This window comes from Physeter macrocephalus, chromosome 4 (genome assembly GCF_002837175.3).
Source record: "Physeter macrocephalus isolate SW-GA chromosome 4, ASM283717v5, whole genome shotgun sequence".
In the NCBI taxonomy this organism is placed as follows: Eukaryota; Metazoa; Chordata; class Mammalia; order Artiodactyla; family Physeteridae; genus Physeter; species Physeter macrocephalus.
Window position 1 is genome coordinate 4,780,968 of NC_041217.1, and position 20,216 is coordinate 4,801,183.

Here is a 20,216-nt window from a genome sequence, read left to right on the forward strand (position 1 = left end):
AAAAAAAAAAAAAAAAAAATGATTTGTTTTATTAGAGTTCATTGTGGGGTAGAACAATGCAGATGATCAAGAAGAGGGTGGGAGGGAGGGAGACGCAAGAGGGAAGAGATATGGGAACATATGTATATGTATAACTGATTCATTTTGTTGTAAAGCAGAAACTAACACACCATTGTAAAGCAATTATACTCCAATAAAGATGTTAAAAAAAACTATATATGTATATATTTATTGTGTGTGTGTTAACATAACTGGAGTTGTACTGCATGCATCCTTCTGCAACTTGCTTTTTTTTTTTTTTTTTCAGTACGCGGGGCCTCTCACTGTTGTGGCCTCTCCCGTTGCGGAGCACAGGCTCCGGACGCGCAGGCTCAGCGGCCATGACTCACGGGCCCAGCCGCTCCGCTGCACGTGGGATCTTCCCAGACCGGTGCACGAACCCGTGTCTCCTGCATCGGCAGGCGGACTCCCAACCACTGCGCCACCAGGGAAGCCCTGCAACTTGCTTTTTGATCTCGCTTACACGGTCTATCTATGTTAAATTTACAATCCAGAGTTGTAAAAGTTATAAATCAAATCACGGTATTTCTTTACTTTAAAACCATTCAATGGCGTTGCTTTTCACACAGAATAAAATTTAAAATCGTTAACTTGACTGGCCCTTTATTATCTGGCCCTAATCCCACCTCTGCATTCCTGTCTCTAGAATGTTTTCTACCTCAGGGCCTTTATAACATTGTTCCCTTTCCTAGAAAACCCTTCTCCAAGACTGTGCTTGGATAACTCTAAGCTTTCAGGCTCCATCTCTTATTACGTTCTTTCCTCAGGGTCAGATCTAAGTAAGATAATTTTTTCTCTCATATACCCAATTCTTTCCTTTCATTGTCTTACAATGATTGCTATTATGTACTTACTTGTACAGTTATCTCTTAAAATTTATTTACATACATAGCTTTCATTTGTTGATGTATTTGATAGCTGTCTCCCTCAACAGACTGTAAGCTCCACAAAAGCAGGGACTCTTTTTTTATTCTCCACTCCAGGACAGAGCAACACCTGAGTAGTAGGCCTTCAATCAATGTCTGAATGAGATTCAAATAGTTCTAATCAACAAGTTAGATGATAATCCTAGCTTAGCAGATAAACCAGAGAATTGATGAACTCTTAATAAGCAGATAATGAGAATATGATGTGATCGCTTATTTTGTAATTTTAATAAAAACCTGAATGGGGCCCTATGTCAAATTGTAAGCACAACATAAATTCTGTTGCTCAACAATATAATACTTTTGTCACATTTGACCCCTGGGGTCTTTGTCAGCGGTCTGAAGAAGAAACTTAGAGTTAAAAAGGAAACTAAAATCACATGTCAGATCAAGGTCCCACAATCCTCGGTAGTGACCCTCCCCCAGAACCCTCAGTCTTGTGCCTGAATGTCTACTTTTTAAGTGTTTCTATTTCATACTTAAGGATCTACAAATATTCACTAAGTAATGGTTGTCACAAAATCATTATAAAAACTTGTTGTGCTACAGTCCACTTATTAAAGAAAGTTCTGACTATTTTCAATGTTCTTCTCATTCTAAGTTTGAAGACTCATACACAGGCCAGGTTAGGAAGTAATTTAGAACCTCCGTAAGTCCTTTCTGGCTTTCTGGCTCATGCATTGTCTTATTCTTATCCTGAACATTAGGAAGGTTCTGATTTATAGTCTTACCAGTCCTGAACCCACCACTGGGGCCCTGTGGGGATTCTGTTTGCTGTTCCCTTTAACCATGTATATAAATAGATTCCTCCAATCAAGGCTACATTCAATAGATTTAACAAGTTTTCCTGTAAAACTCTGTACGAAGAAACAATATGATGCTGAGTCAAGACCCCAGGGTTCTTAAATTATGTTTTTTTTTAAAAAAAACAAACCCAATCTTTTCTGGGTAACACGAAAACTTTCAAGATAGGCATTTAAAGTGACTAACACTTCTTGTAATTAATTACTCTTGAAATGAGGACCCTGGGCAATTCCAGCAGTGGATTCTTGCCATCGCGCTCAGTGGCAGTGGTCTCGTGATCCAAAGGAATGGTCTCCCTTTCTTAGATATGGAGTAGCTTGTAGCATTAAATCCTCTCTTTCTATATAACTGTGAGAATTGGGTACAAAGACATACTGAGTTTTCTCTTTAGGCAAAGTCACCATCCATCTAGCGACCCAAGAAACTCGGAAGTAGAACTGTCCTAAATCGGTGTCCCTTTCTCAATCCCCACATCATTTCTGCCTCCTAAAGTGCTCTCATGGCCATGCATCCCCTCATCTCCACCCTCACCACTATGGTCTTTGTTCTGGCCAGTCGGCTTATCTCTTATTTAAACTATTGCAGAACTCTCACCAGATTCCCTGCCTTTAGCCTTATGTCTCTCAATCACCTTCCACTAAAGTGCCAGAGAGCTCTTTTTAAATTAGCAGGTCAGATTATGTTACTTCTCTGCCCTGTAGTTTGCAGGGCAGACAAACAGCATTGTGATCCGGCTTCAGTCTCATCTGGCTCCCCGGCCCCATCTCTCTACCCTCAGCCCTGCAGTAGTCCAGCATTTTAAACAATCACTCAAAGTTCCACAATTGGACACGCTCTTTTCCATGTGTGCCTGCTGCCGTTTCTTCTTTCCCTCTTCTTTTTCTTCCTCTCTTCTATCCTTAGATAAGTAATGAGCCGCTACGTGCTGGCCATAGGGTCTGGAATGGCCAGTCTCCTAATCTTAGTATCTAGTTGACATCTATCGAGTGCTCCCTCTGGTCTAGGCTGAGCTGGGAGCTCCTTCTGTATTGCTGGAATTATCTCCACATCAACACTATGAGGTAGATATTATCATCATCATCTCTGCTTTATCTATCGATGAGGACACCGAGGCTCAGAGCGGTAACGTGGCCGAAGTCACACGGCTAGTGGGTACATTTCTGGGATATGCTTAGTGATCTTTCAAGTTTTCTAAAATGGTGCCTCCTTGGTCAAGCCATCCCTGAACTTCTTCTCTCCTTAATCCCTTTTACAGAATTTATTAGAGCTTCTTATTGTACCCCAAATTGTACTGTACACATTTTTTTCACACTGTATCCCAGAGAGAAGTTAAGCTCCTTGGAAGGAGGAACCATGTCTTTTTGATTGTCAGATTCCTCCTATGAGGAATCACGGCACCGAAATCCATGCGGCTTGAATGTATGGAACACATGCTGGTCTTTTTTTAAAATTGATCGTTATTGGAGTATAATTGCTTCACAATACCATGTTAGTTTCTGTGCCCTAAAGGCTTTGTATTGGAGCCAGGCAGTTAAGAGGAGCTGCCTAAGAAAAGACCAGGACTGGCTTTGCTGTGCAACATACTGGTCTTTTTTTAGGCAGCTCCTCTTAACTGCCTGGCTCCATTACAAAGCCTTTAGGGCACAGAAACCATCTCTGATATGCAATTTCCACCTCCTGGTGTAGAGCTTGGTGTGTAGAAATACACAGTTGCCTTTTCTTTGAGTACCTAATATGTGCCAGGCTCTATTTTTATAATTTTACCCCTCACAGCAACACTACAAGTAGTTTTTTTGTTTATCCTTCATTTGCGGATGAGAAATGTAAGCACTGAGAGGTAACTCACCCTAGTTTACTTGGTTAACAAATGGTGGACTTGTCCTGCTCCCAAGCTGTCTGCTCCACGCCCTGCTTAGGGCCTGAGGTCCTGCCCGGAGTGTTGATTGAGTGTTGAGTGTTGGTTGATGACAAGAATGTGGAACAACATGTTTTGGAAAAACATCAACAGGGGGCCTGTTGATTCAAGTGTTACATACTGTTTCCTACTGACCAGAGCCAATGACCAAAGGATAAAAACAGACCCTATTCATTATCTGGAAGTGGGAAGACACATGAGATACATAGATTTCTGAGCCACAGAAGAATTCCAAACTTCCTTTTATACTTCCGTGTTTGTTTTGTTTTTACCTACACAATGTATTTAACCAAAGCGTGTTACACGTGCCTCAGGCAATGAGATGTCTTTCCATCAGAAGCTGCTGCCGACAGGACTGACTCTGGTCTCCATGCCTCCGCCCCCGCCACAGGGCCATGCCTTCCTCAGACAGTAATGTGAGTGAGGAGGAGCGGGTAGACGACCAGCAAGCTTGCAACAGCTAGATTTTAAATAATCCTAAATGTATCGGTGTTTTCCAATGGATCAAGAAAGAAGAGCGATGAAATGCTCTTTCATTTCTAGCAATAAAATCCTAGTAAAAATTAGGTTAAAATACGTCAATCAGGTTCATTGCCAAAATTAACATCAATATTTATGGGTGGCCTGTTGATTCAAGGATCACATACTGTTTCCTACTGATTCTGGTATCACCTCTACATTCAAGTCTAATGACCTTTGAAGTGTAATTTTTAGTTATGGTTTATGTGTGTGTAACCTGAATTGTCTTTTACATTATAAAGGGCTAGGAGAATACACCCATTTCTGGAATATCATTCTACATCCCTTATGGGGACCATTATGATCACACCGTCTGACTCCGTGAATTATAATACACGCACTTAGGATTTTAATAGTGTTTCATGGGTTTTAATATATTCTAGGCATCAAGGAAAACATCTTGCAGGAAAAGGAAGCATCTTCCAGTGAATTTTACTCCATGAAGACCATGCTGAAATCGACGCTTCTGTTGACTTTTTTTTCCTCTGTGTTTCTTCCAGAAGATTCGGATGATTGGGCAGCTTGGTAACCTACTTCAGACAATGTATAGTGTAGCAGTAGATATGTTTGAGCACTGAAGAATACAATTAAATTAAACAATGATAACTAAAAGAAAGAGTTGGTTTTAAACCTTTAGCAACAAGAATTTTTAGTTTCTATTTGCTATAAGCGATTTGTTTCTATTCTAAGCAAAAAAAAAAAAAAAAAAAAATGGTGGAAGACATTTTGTCACTTACCAGGCCAGCAGTGACAAGTGTAATTGTCAGCAATGTCCTCACAGGTGGCATTATTGTGACAGGGTTTTGACCAACATGGAGGCATCAAGGTCTCACAATGTGTCCCTGTGAATCCACTACCCATGCAGTTACAGCTGTACCTGGAGAGTAAAATGAAATTGTCACATCAACTCTTGGTCATATTGATATCAAATATTGTTATCCCGTCTCTTCACCTGTCTGTCAACCCCAGACCCATGGCATGGTTTTAATACTTATCAAAAACCTTGAGGAATCATCTCTATAAGCCTGAAAGCATTAAGCGCTTCCATATTAATAGCTTTTTATCTTTAAAATCTTACAGTACAGTTTTCAATCAAAATTATTTGGAAACCATGATTGTATACTTCAATTTCCTCACCCATAAATTGAAGGTAAGAGTACCTTTGTGACAGAGTTGTTGGCATAATTAAATGTGCATATAAAGAATGGACACGGCATGCCAAAGGGCAGAAAATACTGAATAAAACTACTGAGCAGTACCAAATTAAGTTGTTAATATTGTGAAGCAGTAGAGACTGATTTATATCATCAAGGCACTTTTTTATATAGAGAGCCCAGAAAAGAGGTCCCTTATGAAAAATGAAACAATAAATTATGAAAAAAACAGGAAAAATTCTCATTATATAAATTTTGACTTATGTTTTCTTATTTTCAGAGTACAAGAATATTTTAGTCTTGCTGTTTGTAATCATTCACTGATTAAGTGGGATTATCTGACAGACCTAAAATACAAATCTGTTGGGGAGAGTTGTTCACTTTATCAAGAAAAGGCTTTCAATTTAGACGGTCTCTCCTCGAAGATCTAGTATCACAAAAACATAGGCTTACACACTCAGCTTAGATAAAATGAGTGTCTGGGGGGAGGGATACCTAGTATTGTATAAAGAGTAACAGTCCTGTTCACCACGGCTGTGTGTCTATTTACCACCAACACAGATATTAAGATTTCACTAAGGAAACTTAAATATTAGCAAATATAAGTGACTATAATTTTTATACATAATTTTGCTAGCTAGAAATCCTCTATTCACTATTCCATTTACTTAATTAAAAATACCTACTACAAATCCACTATGTGTAAGACATTGGAGACAAGAGCCCTGTGGTCACGGCTGGCTAGTGGACCTCAATTCACGGAATCAGTCTCCAACTGAATCTTCCTCTGTCTGCAAGAACCTTTCATGGGGTATAGTTTCTGACTTTCCCACACTCCTCATAGCAAATGTATTAATTTTTTGCTGTGGGAAAATAAAGTCAGGTTGTAATTGCTGACCTTGCAATGATCTCAAAATTTAGGTCATAAGAGAGATGTGGATACAATAGAAAAATTATTCGTGGCACGCATTCAGGTGAAGAGAGGAAAGCTGCCAGGTTCAGCCTTGCTCTGTTTGCATTTCCATAGGCATTAAAAGCGTTGTGTGCCTTCTGTTCTGATGCTTTCTGGAAACAGTGAAGCATGGCTGGGAGAGCATCCTCCTTTTGTCTGGAGCGCTTGTGTGGAAACTGCCTTTCTGGTCTATGTGTTGCCCAGTTACCTGTCTCCAGGCGTGAAGATTCATGCCACTGGAGAATCATTTGGGTGTAAGTGAAAGTCACAGGCAAGACGTGGAGAATGGTTATAGTTTACATAAAAAATGTTCTCCCACTTTGCTCTATTTAAAATCACATTTTTTTCCTGGGTATATATGAAGCACACGTGCCTTTTATTGCTGCCTTTTGAGTCTGATTCACTTTAAAATTCAGATTTGGGATATATTATATCTTATTTATTGAATAAAGGAAAGTTCAATTCTAGGCCTCCTTTTTCAAAGAATTAACTGTGTGAATTTGTGGGGGGATAGGGGGGTCACCTAACTTCCCTGAACTTTAGACTCCTTATTGTAAAGGGGGAGCTTTAGTGCCCACCTTGCCGTCCACTGAGCCGCTGAAGGATCTGTCGAGGCAATATTAAATGCGAATGCTGTTAAAACTTAAGTGTTTAATAACTCGATGCTTGTGGTTTAAATAAGTATTAGAAAGTTCTTTCAAAAATATTTATATGAATTCAACTACCATTACCCAAATTTATTATATGCATCATATTAAGGTGTAATTTATTGTTTTATTTTTGTTTTTCTTTTTACTGAAAAGCCAATGATAGACTCTAATTTGGAACAGAATTACATGGCTACTTCTCATCGTTCTGCTGTCTTCAAAGTATTCACCCAATTCTCCAAACACCTAGAAATTCAAGATATAATTAATTTAATATCAACACCCTTTCCAACACTGTTTATATAAAATTCCTAAAGGATTTATTTTTCACCACTTGATTTATATGCTTGTTATTTTATAAATACAATCTTATGTTCACATATAGAATAATCTCTAGCTTTGTTTGTGCATCTACAAAAGATATGGAAGGTAGATTCCATTTGTTTCATGGATTTGGAAGGTTGGTGCTTTTCTGTAACAGAACCAGTTCAAAACTATGACAAGAATGACTTGGAAAATGTTCCCTCTTGAGACAGATGGCGTCCAAAGGTTGCACTATTTTAATGAAATGTGAATGTTACAACTTTTTTATATTTAAAGTATAAAAAGCAATCTGCACATTTTAAGCCAGGGATGTGAGATCTCCAAATTCACCAGAATGACTAGTGCAATAGCTTCTGGTCAGTGAGTTCGCTCCAAGCCAATGACCCAAATGTAGGAGAAAATGTACCCGTTGGCTCCATCCACGCACAGCCCTCCATGGAGACACGGCCCACTGGCACACTCATCAGTGCTGAGCTCACAGCCATCACCCAGGAAGCCGGGGGCACAGTCACAGAAATGGGCCTCCACAGCATCCTGACAGGTTGCACCACTGAGGCAGGGCTGGCACCGACATTCATCAACTTCCAATTCACAGTTTACACCTTTTAAAAAAGTCGGCACAGAAAAAAAAGGCAAAGTTTTAGCAAAGCGTTAATATTTTCGCTCTTTGGCAATGCTTTATTTAGCAAGGCTCTTGTGAAACGTGATGTTGCCCCAAATAATTTTCCTCCTTAATTGTAATTGATATTAACTTTCTGGCATGCTCGTGGGACGTTCACAAAGCAGAGCAGCTGTCACTTACAAAGAACTATGGCGTACAACAGCTCGTGGCTTTTTGGTCCGAGGACACGAATCATTCTTAGGACAAAGTAACTGTTTACTGTACTTTTGTTGGAAGCCTGAAGGGGACTGGCCAATGTCTTTAGATTATTTTTAATAGGCGTCATATTGAACAGTGGATAAAAGCTCAGACTCCAAAGCCAAACGGCCTGGGTTGGGATCTTAGCACAGCCTCTTTTAGCTGTGTGACCTTGGGAAAGTTCCTTAACCTTTCCTTACCTCAGTTTCTTCACCTGAAAAATGGGACCAATAGTTGTAATTACCCCATAGGATAATTATTACAATTACAGTGTGTTCTAAAGTGTTTATGATAGTACCTGGTGTATACTAAGTGTTTGCTAGAGAAAAAAAAAAAGTACTTGTTCTTTCCACAAAATTTATTGTACGAATATGATGTCCAATTCTTTCCTTAAGTGCCCCTTTTGCACAGAAATATTTACATTTTCTATAGTGTTGTAAAATGCTGCTTTTAAATAGAAAATCAATTTGTGACTTAAACTCATTGTAATTAGTGGTATTATTAGAAGCTACTTCATTTTAAGATAACATTACATTTTTTAAAAATCTGTATTTAGCCCCTTGCCCAGATAGTAGGTGAAGATTATTTTCTAAGCAAACCAAGTTTAAGATTTACAAAAATGGTCACACTGAGATAGCAAACTACCCTACTGAATCTGCCAAAACAGTACCTGATACGCAGTCATCAAATTTTCACATAGGTTTTAAAAGACACGAAAGGGGGGCTACCTATATTTGCCCATCTTTATACCTGTGCCTATGACCCAGGGTAATAAATTATGTATTAAAATGATATTGAGGAGTTTTCAAATAACTCAGAGGTTTTTAGTAGTTTGATTGATATTGTGCCCTCTTTCCAGATAGGAAATACAATAGGATATTCTAACACCACCTGCCATTTACAACTGTGACTAGATTCGACAAATGCGGACGTGAAAAGAGACGCCAGCATATTAAATTTGATTGTTTTCTGAGAGGATGAAGAACTTAAATTTTATATCACTAAAGACGGAAAGTTGTGGAATAGTATTCGTTGCAGGAAAATGGCCTGCCATTTAAGGCTATTTCTCACCCCGTCTGTGAATGAGATTTTCCGCATCTGTTTTCATTGGTATCAGTAAGGTCAAGAGAAAGAGCTCTGAACTGTCCGGTGGAGGCCTGTGTTCTCATTCTGTCTCTGAAACAGCTTTTCAGCAATGTTTTCATATCTTTTTTTCTGCCGTGTAAAATAATGCAATAACAGATACCTCTTTTTTAAATACTTTCTAAGAATATGTGAAAGATGAAAATGATACATTATTTTTTAAAGTTTTATATAATTATTTTTTAAACACATGTAGCAACCGAAACTATAATGTGTTAGCACTCCGTGAAAATGACACTGATCAACAGGACTAAGAGAGAACTCTGCTCACCCCGAAGTGATCCATCCCTGTGGGTTCCTGCGGTGCCCTCGGAGCAGACGGCAACTGGCGCTTATTACACAGCTACCATGTACACATGCAGGGTGAGGTGAGTTCACATGTGTTCTTTCACTCCATCCCAACGCATGTAAGGTGCACGGACTTGCCTGTGTTCCATAGTAAGTGACGGTGCCTCTGCCGTTCCTGTCTCCTCCTAGCCAACCCACCTCTCCATAACACCTTTGGATTATGTCCTTTGGTATTTTAGCCATCTATATTTGTTGAAAACTATTAACATATAAAGCCAAACCAGTGGTTTAAAACTTGTTAACACTTTCCTAAATTTTATTTCATAATTCAAATAAAATTCATATATTCATCTGTTATACACTCAGGTGATTTCCTAATGCTTAAGAAATGCATTATTAACCATTATTTTAAATACTGCAGCTCCATTTATAACAATGTCATTCAAATGGGTTAGCTTTAAAGTGATCCTGATGCATGTGTAAGAACGTGTTTCAATAACTTAAATACAATTTCAGTTCAAACAACTATTTACTTTGGATTTATTTGATTTGTTTGTATTACTCTTAATATTACTTAACAATGTGATTCTTACTGCAGCTTTTCACTGCTATTGATATGGAAAAAAAAAAGTGATTTGGTCTATGTCTGCATGATGCCAAAATGGCTGGGTGAAAAGTGGTAAGTACAGTCAGTCGTCCGGATGTTTTTGTATGTCCAGATGCTTGGCTTCATAGGTAAAACATCTGGAAAACTAACTATGATTTTCAGTTTTCATTTGGATGTTTACTGTTACATGCATGCAGCCATTAAGTATAGACAGTTAACTGACCTTCAAAAACATACCTACACGTCCAGTCTATCTGGAAACATTCTTTTTATGACTAGTGTTACTATGTATGGTGCCATGTCATTATAACTCTAGGTAGCAATAGAAATTGAATGCAGTTACACTGAGTAGCACTTCTGTGGCTGATTGTCTAATAAATGGAAAATTCATAACTGTAAAATTCTTTCACAAAGTTCATCCAGGAACCCAACCAATCTGTCGGAATTGGTTTATAATTCTGTATGAAACAAAAGAAAACAGAAAGAGTTGGGGGGAAGAAAACACAAATAAGGGGAACTCTGCACCAAAAGAAAAATGCACAGGGTAGGAAAAAAAAATCCTCTGACTTTATTAGCTTTGGCGACTCACTATGACTAATGCTAGGCTAATACAGGTGACTAAGATGTGAGATCATGAATTCCTGGCGGTCAGGGATAGTTCCACTCTGAACTATGCAATTTTCATTAGCTGTCAAAATAAGTTCAGAAATTCCCTCACACCCAAATATTTTTGAAGATATCAATTTCAAAGAGGGATTGGAATTACACGCATTTCCCTTAAGTATTAAGTAGCAAGGTAAAACGATGAGAGATTCCCAAGTTGACGCGCTGGCTTTGGTAGAGAAGCAGCATTCCTGGAAAATAATCTAAGAATGCTCCACTTCTTCTTATATAATTAATTTAAAGCAAAAAGCCATTCCATCCCATCTTGGTTTTCAGGACGGCGCTTTCGGTGGGTCCTCCTTTTGTCTCTTCAAACGCTTCTTGGCTTGATTCTTCCTTCCCTTCCCATGCCCTCCTTTCTCCTTGACCTTCCTTTCTTTCTCCCTCTTGGTTACTTGCTACGTCATTCTTTTTCCCTTTTCCTTATATGGAAAGATCAACTTCACTGGTGGGAGGAGAGTTCACTTCAGTGTGAATCTTCACTTCATACCCTTAAAGTGTAAGAGAAGGGCCAGGGCTGTTCCTGCCCTCCTGCCTCCACCTCACCCTCACCCAGATATCTAGTCAAAATACCCCATTGCCTGAGGGGGAAGGCTGCCATGTTAGAAACCAAGAAAAGTGACATACAAACTTTGAGGGCAATGTGTCGGCCCAAGTATGCTGGAAAGTCTACTGCCGGTGTAGCATTGCTGTCACCCCTTCCTAAGATGATCTCCCCTGCATCACAGAGCTTCCAGAAAATACATTTCCTCAAGTCTCCTTCTCCCAGTGGTTCGTGGTTTGAACTTGCCAATGAGAGGCGCTTATGGATTTGGAAGGTGGGAGAGAAGCCAGGATTCTCTGGAGATTTCCTAGACTGGTCCCACACATGGACAGATGTGCCTCACAGCAGCCTCCTAGGGAGTCTGGAGACGACTCATTCCACTGCTGCAGGATGGGATGGCTGGAAACTTCCCCAAGAGTCTTCAGAACTGCAGCGCCGTCCTAGGAGGTTTTAAGAACCCCCACTTTGGTGCTTTGGACAAAGATCTTTCCTGGAAACTCCTCTGACTTCCTTTGGCCATCATACAAGCGGTGCCAGCCTCTTGGATTTGATGGCATGTGACCTTTGCTGTCACTCAGGGCCCTGCGCCTACAAGGGTCCTGTATGAGCTTCCTAGAGCTTCTGTAACAAACTACCAGAAACCAAGTGGCTTAAACAACAGAAGTGTATTGCCTCACTGTTTCCAAGTCTGTGATCGAGGTGTCATCAGGACTGGTTCCTTCAGAGGGCTGTGAGGAAGAATCTATTGCAGGCCTCTCCCTCGTTTCTGATGGTTGACTGGCAATCTTTGACATCCTTTGGCTTAAAGAAGCATCACCAGAATCTCTGTCCTCTGTCCTCAAATAGGAATTAAGGGCTTACAAATTACGTAGCCTGTTCTGTGTACAAGCCCTTAATTCCTACATTAAACTCTTCATATCTGAAATATATAGAATGAATTTTTTCCTGACCAAATCCTGATTGATACACAGACCTAAGATAGAAAAGACTGGAGTAGCATACTCAAACAAGCAGAACTGTTCAGGTGTTGGTCCAGTCTTCAGATTAGAGGAGAGAAGCTGAGGGTCACAGATGCAGCACAAATGCAGTTGGTGTAGAAGCCCCGTACTCCTCACCCCCAACCGAGGTGAGCTGGGGATTTGACAGAACCACAAAGATGTGCTGGAATCCCAGGAGAAAGGTTGTCAGTGTCCCATTTTCCTTCTAGAACTCTGGAAACACACGAGGCCACCATAATCGCCAAGCCACCATAGCACAAAATGGCCGAAGAGAGAAAAGCACACAGGACCTGAGTAGATGGCAGCGAAACCGTTTTACAGAGAATATGCTTGTGGAAACATTAAAGCTGCCAAGTGCTTTCAGAATAAGTGAAGTAATTACTTTTGGATAATGCTGAGTTAGAGAATGTTTAATCACTGTACCTGCTACTATTGCCTTCCTTCTTTCCCTCTCCTGTGCGGAGCGGGTTTCGTGGGCAGACGGCCCGGGCCACTGCTGCTAGCGAGGCTGGATGTGGTCAGTGCTCAGTGAGTGGAAGGTATTATCTGCAGTCATTTGTTCTTGCCTGTATTCCTTCCTCAACTTCTCCAAGTAGAGAAATAGAATCTTTAAAAATTTTGAAAAGTAATTGGAAGCAAAGACAACTCTGCAAGGGAATCTGGAATTGCTTCAAACTCAGTTAAACACAGACGCGATGCTAAGAGTATAGAAGCTACAAACTGGAAAAATTTGGAGCAGCCACTATATTAAATATGGTTTTAAAAACCTACCACGACAGGGGCTTCCCTGGTGGTGCAGTGGTTGAGAGTCCGCCTGCCAATGCCGGGGCCACGGGTTCGAGCCCCGGTCTGGGAAGATCCCACATGCCGCGGAGCGGCTGGGCCCGTGAGCCATGGCCGCTGAGCCTGCGCGTCCGGAGCCTGTGCTCTGCAACAAGAGAGGCCGCGATAGAGAGGCCCTCGCACCGCGACGAACAGTGGCCCCTGCTCGCTGTAACTAGAGAAAGCCCTCGCACAGAAACGAGGACCCAACACAGCCATAAATAAATAAATAAATAAATAAATAAATAAATAAAGGAATTCCTACAAAAAAAATCTACCACGACATATAAATACCTGCTGAACAATAGTAAATACATAACTACAATTGGAGAATATCTGAGGTGGGTCAATAGACTTTAAATCAGGGGAGAAGAAAGTAGGCAATGGGTCTTTCCAGGACTGGAAAGTTGCAAAATATTAATTGCAGGTCAAGGGCAAGAAAGTTAACAATAGAGATGACAGAGGCACATCAGTAAAACAGCTCCCCATGAAGTCCGGGCTTGTTAAGGAGACATCAAGATAGGGAAGGAGTGATGGACAGCAAGAGTGTGGAGAGGCCGGGTGACTGAGATTCTGCTAAAGATGAAGTAAGATTTCAACAGAAGCAAGAAAATGAGAAGCTCGGGCTGTGGTGAGAATTTTGGTGGTAAAGTGATGGCAGGGTCTAACCTGAAGTTGTGGCGTTGTATGGCTACAGTGGAGTAGAGATGGAGGTCACCGAAAATAAGAAGCTCAAGAAGTTCCAAAAGCTTGGTCCATAAAATTCTGCAATAGCTCCTAACTGGATTTACATAAACCGAAAACTTATTTTGGTACCTAAAAACCTTTGTAATATTTTCAAGTTCATTTCCCATGACAATTCTATCATCCCTTTACACGCCAGTCCTATCAGACCATTTGCTTTTCCTCACCACAGACCTCTACCCTCCTACGAGTTTGGACACACTGCTCTCTCTCCCTCTCTGGAAAATTCTTTCCCACCTGTCCACCTGATGAAGTCATCCTTTAAGGCTTCTGTTAAATGTCCCATCCGCAGTGAAGTCTTCCCCTATTTCCTTACTGGTTTCATTCTCCTGTGTTTCACAGCCCTTACACCATTATATTTTACTTATTTGTTACTTGCTTATCTCCCACAACTGCTTTGAAGACAAAGATCCTTGCCTATTATTAATGGTAACAGCTGACATTCACTGAGAGTTTATTTCACACCAGATACTGTGCTAAGCACTTTATGTGAATGATTTGATTTTGCTTAATTGTCAAAAAATTACCCATGGGGCACCACTATGATGCCCATTTTATTAAGGATGAAACTGAAGCCCAGAGAAGTTAAGAAATTTGAAGCTGATCAAAAAGTTAGAAAGTGGGTAGAGTCAGGATTAAGTAAGTAACAGCTTACAAGGAAGAGAAGAGAGTCAAGAACCAAACGATGGTCTTTCAAGAGCAGCGGGCTGAGTGAGAAAGCCAACTTTCCTCCTGGCCCTGAGAATCAACACTTTAATAAGTGTTGTGTGCAAAGTGCTTTCATCAGAAAAATACCAAGTTCCAGCAAAGGCCAAGGAATTAAAGGTGCATTGGAAAAAAATAAAAATGTTTTGTTCATTTACTTGCATTTGAGAAAAGACTACGGGGGTGGACGGCGGGGCGGGGAAGCAGGTGACCATTCTTCTGGAAATCAGGAAGCAGTTTTTCCCGTGACACTTTCATAGAAACTGTACATTAGCAGTGTGTAACTCGAGGTTAGATCACGCTTCTGAATCCAGCCAGCTACAGGATATCTCCACCAACTATCTCACAGGCTTCATTCAACAATTCCAAATACAGACTCTCTCTCTTCCGTCCACCCTCTCTGACACTCTACACCCCCATCCCTGCCAGTAAATGGGATTATCATCCAGGTCACCCAAGCCAGATTTCTAGCAACTATCGTCATCTCACTTGTTATTTCCCACACCCTAATTAGTCATCAAATCCTGTCATTTCTCCCTTAGAAATGGATCTAAGGTGCCATCCCCATTGCTGTAAACTTATCCAGACCCTCACCATCTCTCTTCCGGTCTGACTGGCTTCTCTCTTCCTAATCACTCTCTACATTTCTGACAGTGATCTTTATATGATATAAATCTGATTTTACCATTGTCTGTATAAATTTTTAAAATACTTTCTCCTTGTCTAGGAAAAAGCACAGTTGTCTTGGAATGCTGTAGAAGCTTCTAAAAGATGTGGACTCTGTTGGGGCCACCTACAAGGATGGTCTTGCAGCCCACCGTGTCTCATGCCCCTAGACTGCACATAGCCGCTCTCCTTACTTGTAAAGCCCACTCCTCCCTCCCTTCTGCCCTGGCTGATTCCAGTTAGTTCTCCAAGATCGAGGTCCAGTATCACATGATCCTGGAAACTGTAGTGAACCACTTAGACCTGCCTTAAGCACCACTTCACTGTAATATAAAAGTATATATTATATTTTACAGCAATTGCTTTATTTGTCAATTTTATCTACAAAATTGCTACATTTTTGAGGTCAAAGTCTTTGTCTTTTAACACTGAGATCTGTAGCATTTAGCACATATTCTGGGACATAGCAAATGCTCAATGAATTGTGACTGAATGATCATGTCATAGCTATGGAGTGACTCACCTTCTCTCCTGGAAGCGATCGGCATGCCAGGATGCAGCTTCTCAATGCTTCCACAAGCCTGGGCCCAGTCGAAATCAAAGCCATAAAGTCAAATCTGTGGCTTTGGCAAATGTCTAAACAAAGCATTGTTTCTGAACAACTGTGCCCTAAACTTCTGATCAGCATTTAGAGATTTTTCAGCTCAATATGCATCTTTCAGCAATTAGAGATCAAGGTTAACCGTACTGCAAGACAATGCGTATCACAGGTCATCAGCCAGGAGCAGGTCTGGTCACTGACGCTGTCATCACTCATCACAGTGGGGATAGAGGGAACCACACACACCGTGTGGCATTGACCAACCACTTTGATCACCTTTCTCATTATCTGCAGAGCCCACACTTTGGAGATAATTCCACTTTAGCTTTGAGTTATCATCCTAAATTTCAGAGTTCACCCGATATAATTAATATCTAACAGGCCTCTATGCACAACATTTTCCTTTTGAAAAAGAATTACATATGCTATTTCTGGGGTCTTTAAGGAATGATGTACGGTACGTCAGTTACAACAGTTGTCAGTGCAAATCTGGACCCAGTATCAGTGCAGAGGTACATAGCACACGTTTCCATTACAGCTATGGGTTTACAGTAGAGGTCTGGATTTCTATATATCAGGTAAAATCTTTTAACATCCTGGAACAATGAAAAGAGGCTGTGCCACTTCCTGCTCCGATTAATAGTGTCAAGCTAGTAAAATAATGATTAGCAAGATGCTATGAGAGATTAGAGTCGGGATTTTTATTTTCAGTGGGAACATCTTTAGATTTTTATCCAAAAGGATCTCTGGCTTGTGCATTTAGACACCTTTCCTAAAGATACCAAAAAGTATTAACACACCTTTTAAAAAGCATTCACTTAAAGTAGACTTTACAAGCCTAGGATTCATCTCTGAAGGAAAACTAAGTTTCATCAATTCCAAGACTGCTATGTTTCACCCTCATATTTTTAACTTCCAGAAACCACCATGGACTTTACAATCAACAGTGCCTTGGTGTTGTGCTGTATTTTAGTTGCAGAATTTTTCTTTCTTAGTGTATATGAAGTCAATGTAATTATCAATGATGAATTTAACCCTGATAAAATATGAAAATAGATGTATTCTTTTATTATTTCTAATAATATTTATTACATATTATAATATGTATTAAAGTATTCTTAATACTTTATTATTCCCACCAGGATCTACTCCAGGGACCCAGCCTCTCCCTACCCAAAGACTAGGGCTCCCAGGCGCCCCAGCTGGAGGGTCCCCAGGCAGACCTCCTGGCTGGCCAAAGGCAAGGCAGTGAGTTCCTGCCAGCTGTGCCTTCTGGCATCATTAGGTGGATTAGGGCTTGTCATTGGCAGATGTCTGGTTTCCCCCAGGAGCACAGGATACGGAACTGGCCTCTCCTGAACCGGGTTCTGGCCCGGATTAGCCCTGTTCCAGAGAGCAATGTGCGGAGCACATGCACAGTTGGCTCCCAGGCCTCCAGGGTCTCTCATAGAGGATGCCTACTGCCTGACCTGCACATCTCCGGGGGGCGTAGGAGGGGCCATCACATCTGCCACCAAGTGGAATAAGCTCCTTTGGGTAGGTTAGGCTTGGAATTAGGCAGATGCCTTGTGTCTTCATGACCCTTGAACTCTTCCAGGCCATTGGCTACCCTTAACCACAAGAGATACTCTTGGGCAATAGACACTATTTTATTTATTTAACTAATGTTATCATTGTTATTATAGCTATCTAAATCTTCTTTGTTTCTGCAAGTTATGCTTTCAGCGAGAGTCATAACTGGAATAACCTCTTTAATATTAAGCATGCTTTTTGCTCATTTTGTTAATCCCTTTCATATTTTGCCCTATTCCCTCCTCCTCTTATCATTTGTGAAAGTTTAAGAATGTTCTTGACTCTATTTCATCCCCATCTTTCCAGAATATTCATGGAGGCTAGACCTCATTCTAGGAAAGGAAAGAACGGCTCTTTTCTTGTCAGCCCTAAGGGCAGGCATTGAGTGGCAGTGCCTTCCTGTTCTGCCTTGTCTAGTGACCCTTCCTAGAGTGCTGGTCTACTGTGGAAATTCTCTTCCGCCTCCCCTACTCTAACCAGCTCGCCCTTCATTCTTCTTCTCCAGCCATTTTTCTCTCAACCCGTCTCTGTGCTATCCCTCCAAACTTCATCCCATCTGAAATGTCATAACATGTACAAAGATGTTACTAGATTTTAAAATGTTACTTTCCTAAGTCAATAGGCATGACTTCCTTAATCTACTGCCCATATTTTACATGTGTGTAGATATATATTTTTAATGTGTAAAAGTGAGAAAATCTATACCAAGTTTAAATTGGAGTAACCCGTTTCAGGGTCTCCAAGATGCTATGTTTCAAAAACACACTATTTTTCTGAGTGGCTTATATCTTGCTTAATTTTTTAAGTTTCTTGGGAAGATTATAGGAAAATTATGAAGTTCACATTTTATGTTAAATATGCCAATATTATACGTTTCACCCTTCGGTAATTACAATCTTTTAATCATAAACATCTTTCTTATGTTTCTCTTCGTTAGGATAATTGTTATTCCTGAGTATTTGAAATGTTATAATATTAACGATTTCTTAAATCCTTTATTTTATGATATGGCAGTTTCAGAAATTATATTCTTGCCTAGAAATATCATAATATTCCAGTTTTAAGTCATAAATAGAGTGTAGAGATTATGACCTCAGTTAACCCATTCCTGAGTATGATTCTAATATATTCAAAAAGAAAGCAGTTCAGGTATAAGAAAATGATACCTGTAAAAATTATTGGTCAACATCGTGTCAACAACGATAATAGTGGGGAACTTTAACATTCCACTTACACCAATGGACAGATCATCCAGACAGAAAATTAATAAGGAAACACAAGCCTCAAATGACACATTAGAACAGACGGACTTCATTGATATTTATAGGACATTCCATCTGAAAGCAGCAGAACACACTTTCTTTTCAAGTGCACATGGAATATTCTCCAGGATAGATCATATCTTGGGTCACAAATCAAGCCTCAGTAAATTTAAGAAAATTGAAACCATATCAAGCACCTTTTCCAACCACAACACTATGAGATTAGAAATCAATTACAGGAAAAAAACTGTAAAAAACACAAACACATGGAGACCAAACAATATGCTACTAAATAACCAATGGATGACTGAAGAAATCAAAAAATACCTAGAAACAAATGACGGTGAAAACACAATGACCCAAAACCTATGGGATGCAGCAAAAGCAGTTCTAAGAGGGAAGTTTATAGCAATACAATCCTATGTCAAGAAACAAGAAACAACTCAAATAAACAACCTAATCTTACACCTAAAGCAACTAGAGAAAGAAGAACAAACAAAACCTAAAGTTAGTAAAAGGAAAGAAATCATAAAGATCAGAGCAGAAATAAATGAAATAGAAATGAAGAAAACAATAGCAAAGATTAATGAAACGAAAAGCTGTTACTTTGAGAAGATAAACAAAATTGATAAACCTTTAGCCAGACTCATCAAGAAAAAAAGGGAGAGGACTCAAATCAATAAAGGTAGAAATGAAAAAGGAAAAGTTACAACTGACACCACACAAAAACAAAGGATCATAAGAGACTACTACAAGCAACTATATGCCAATAAAATGGAAAACCTGGAAGAAATGGACAAATTCTTAGAAAGGCACAACCTTCCAAGACTGAACCAGGAAGAAATCGAAAATATGAACAGACCAATCACAAGTAATGAAATTGAAACTGTGATTAAAAAACTTCCAGCAAGCAAAAGTCCAAGACCAGATGGCTTCACAGGTGAATTCTATCAAACATTTAAAGAAGAGCTAACACCTATCCTTCTTAAACTCTTCCAAAAAATTGCAGAGGGAGGAACACACCCAAGCTCATTCTATGAGGCCACCATCACCCTGACACCAAAACCTGACAAAGATACTGCAATATGAGAAAATTACAGGCCAGTATAACTGATGAACATAGGCGTAAAAATCCTCAACAAAATACTAGCAAACAGAATCCAACAAGACATTAAAAGGATCATACACCATGATCAAGTGGGATTTTTCCCAGGGATGCAAGGATTCTTCAATATATGCAAATCAATCAATATGATACACCATATTAAGAAATTGAAGAATAAAAACCAAATGATCATCTCAGTAGATGCAGAAAAAGCTTCTGACAAAGTTCAACACCCATTTGTGATAAAAACTCTCCAGAAATTGGGCATAGAGGGAAACTGCCCCAACATAATTAAGGCCGTATATGACAAACCCACAGCAATCATCATTCTCTTTT

At 39.9% G+C, this 20,216-nt stretch overlaps 1 protein-coding gene across 1 annotated transcript in view; it reads right to left on the reverse strand.

Moving 5' to 3' along the window:
- The window catches only part of CRB1 (crumbs cell polarity complex component 1), a 281,561-nt gene that overhangs the window by 119,571 nt on the left and 141,774 nt on the right, over positions 1–20,216 (reverse strand). Inside the window, exons 4-5 of the mRNA XM_024130639.3 lie at positions 7,708–7,903; positions 4,962–5,101 (exon numbers count right to left, since the gene is read on the reverse strand). Coding sequence (XP_023986407.1) covers positions 4,962–5,101; positions 7,708–7,903 — 336 coding nt within the window. The remainder of the gene's footprint in view (positions 1–4,961; positions 5,102–7,707; positions 7,904–20,216) is intronic.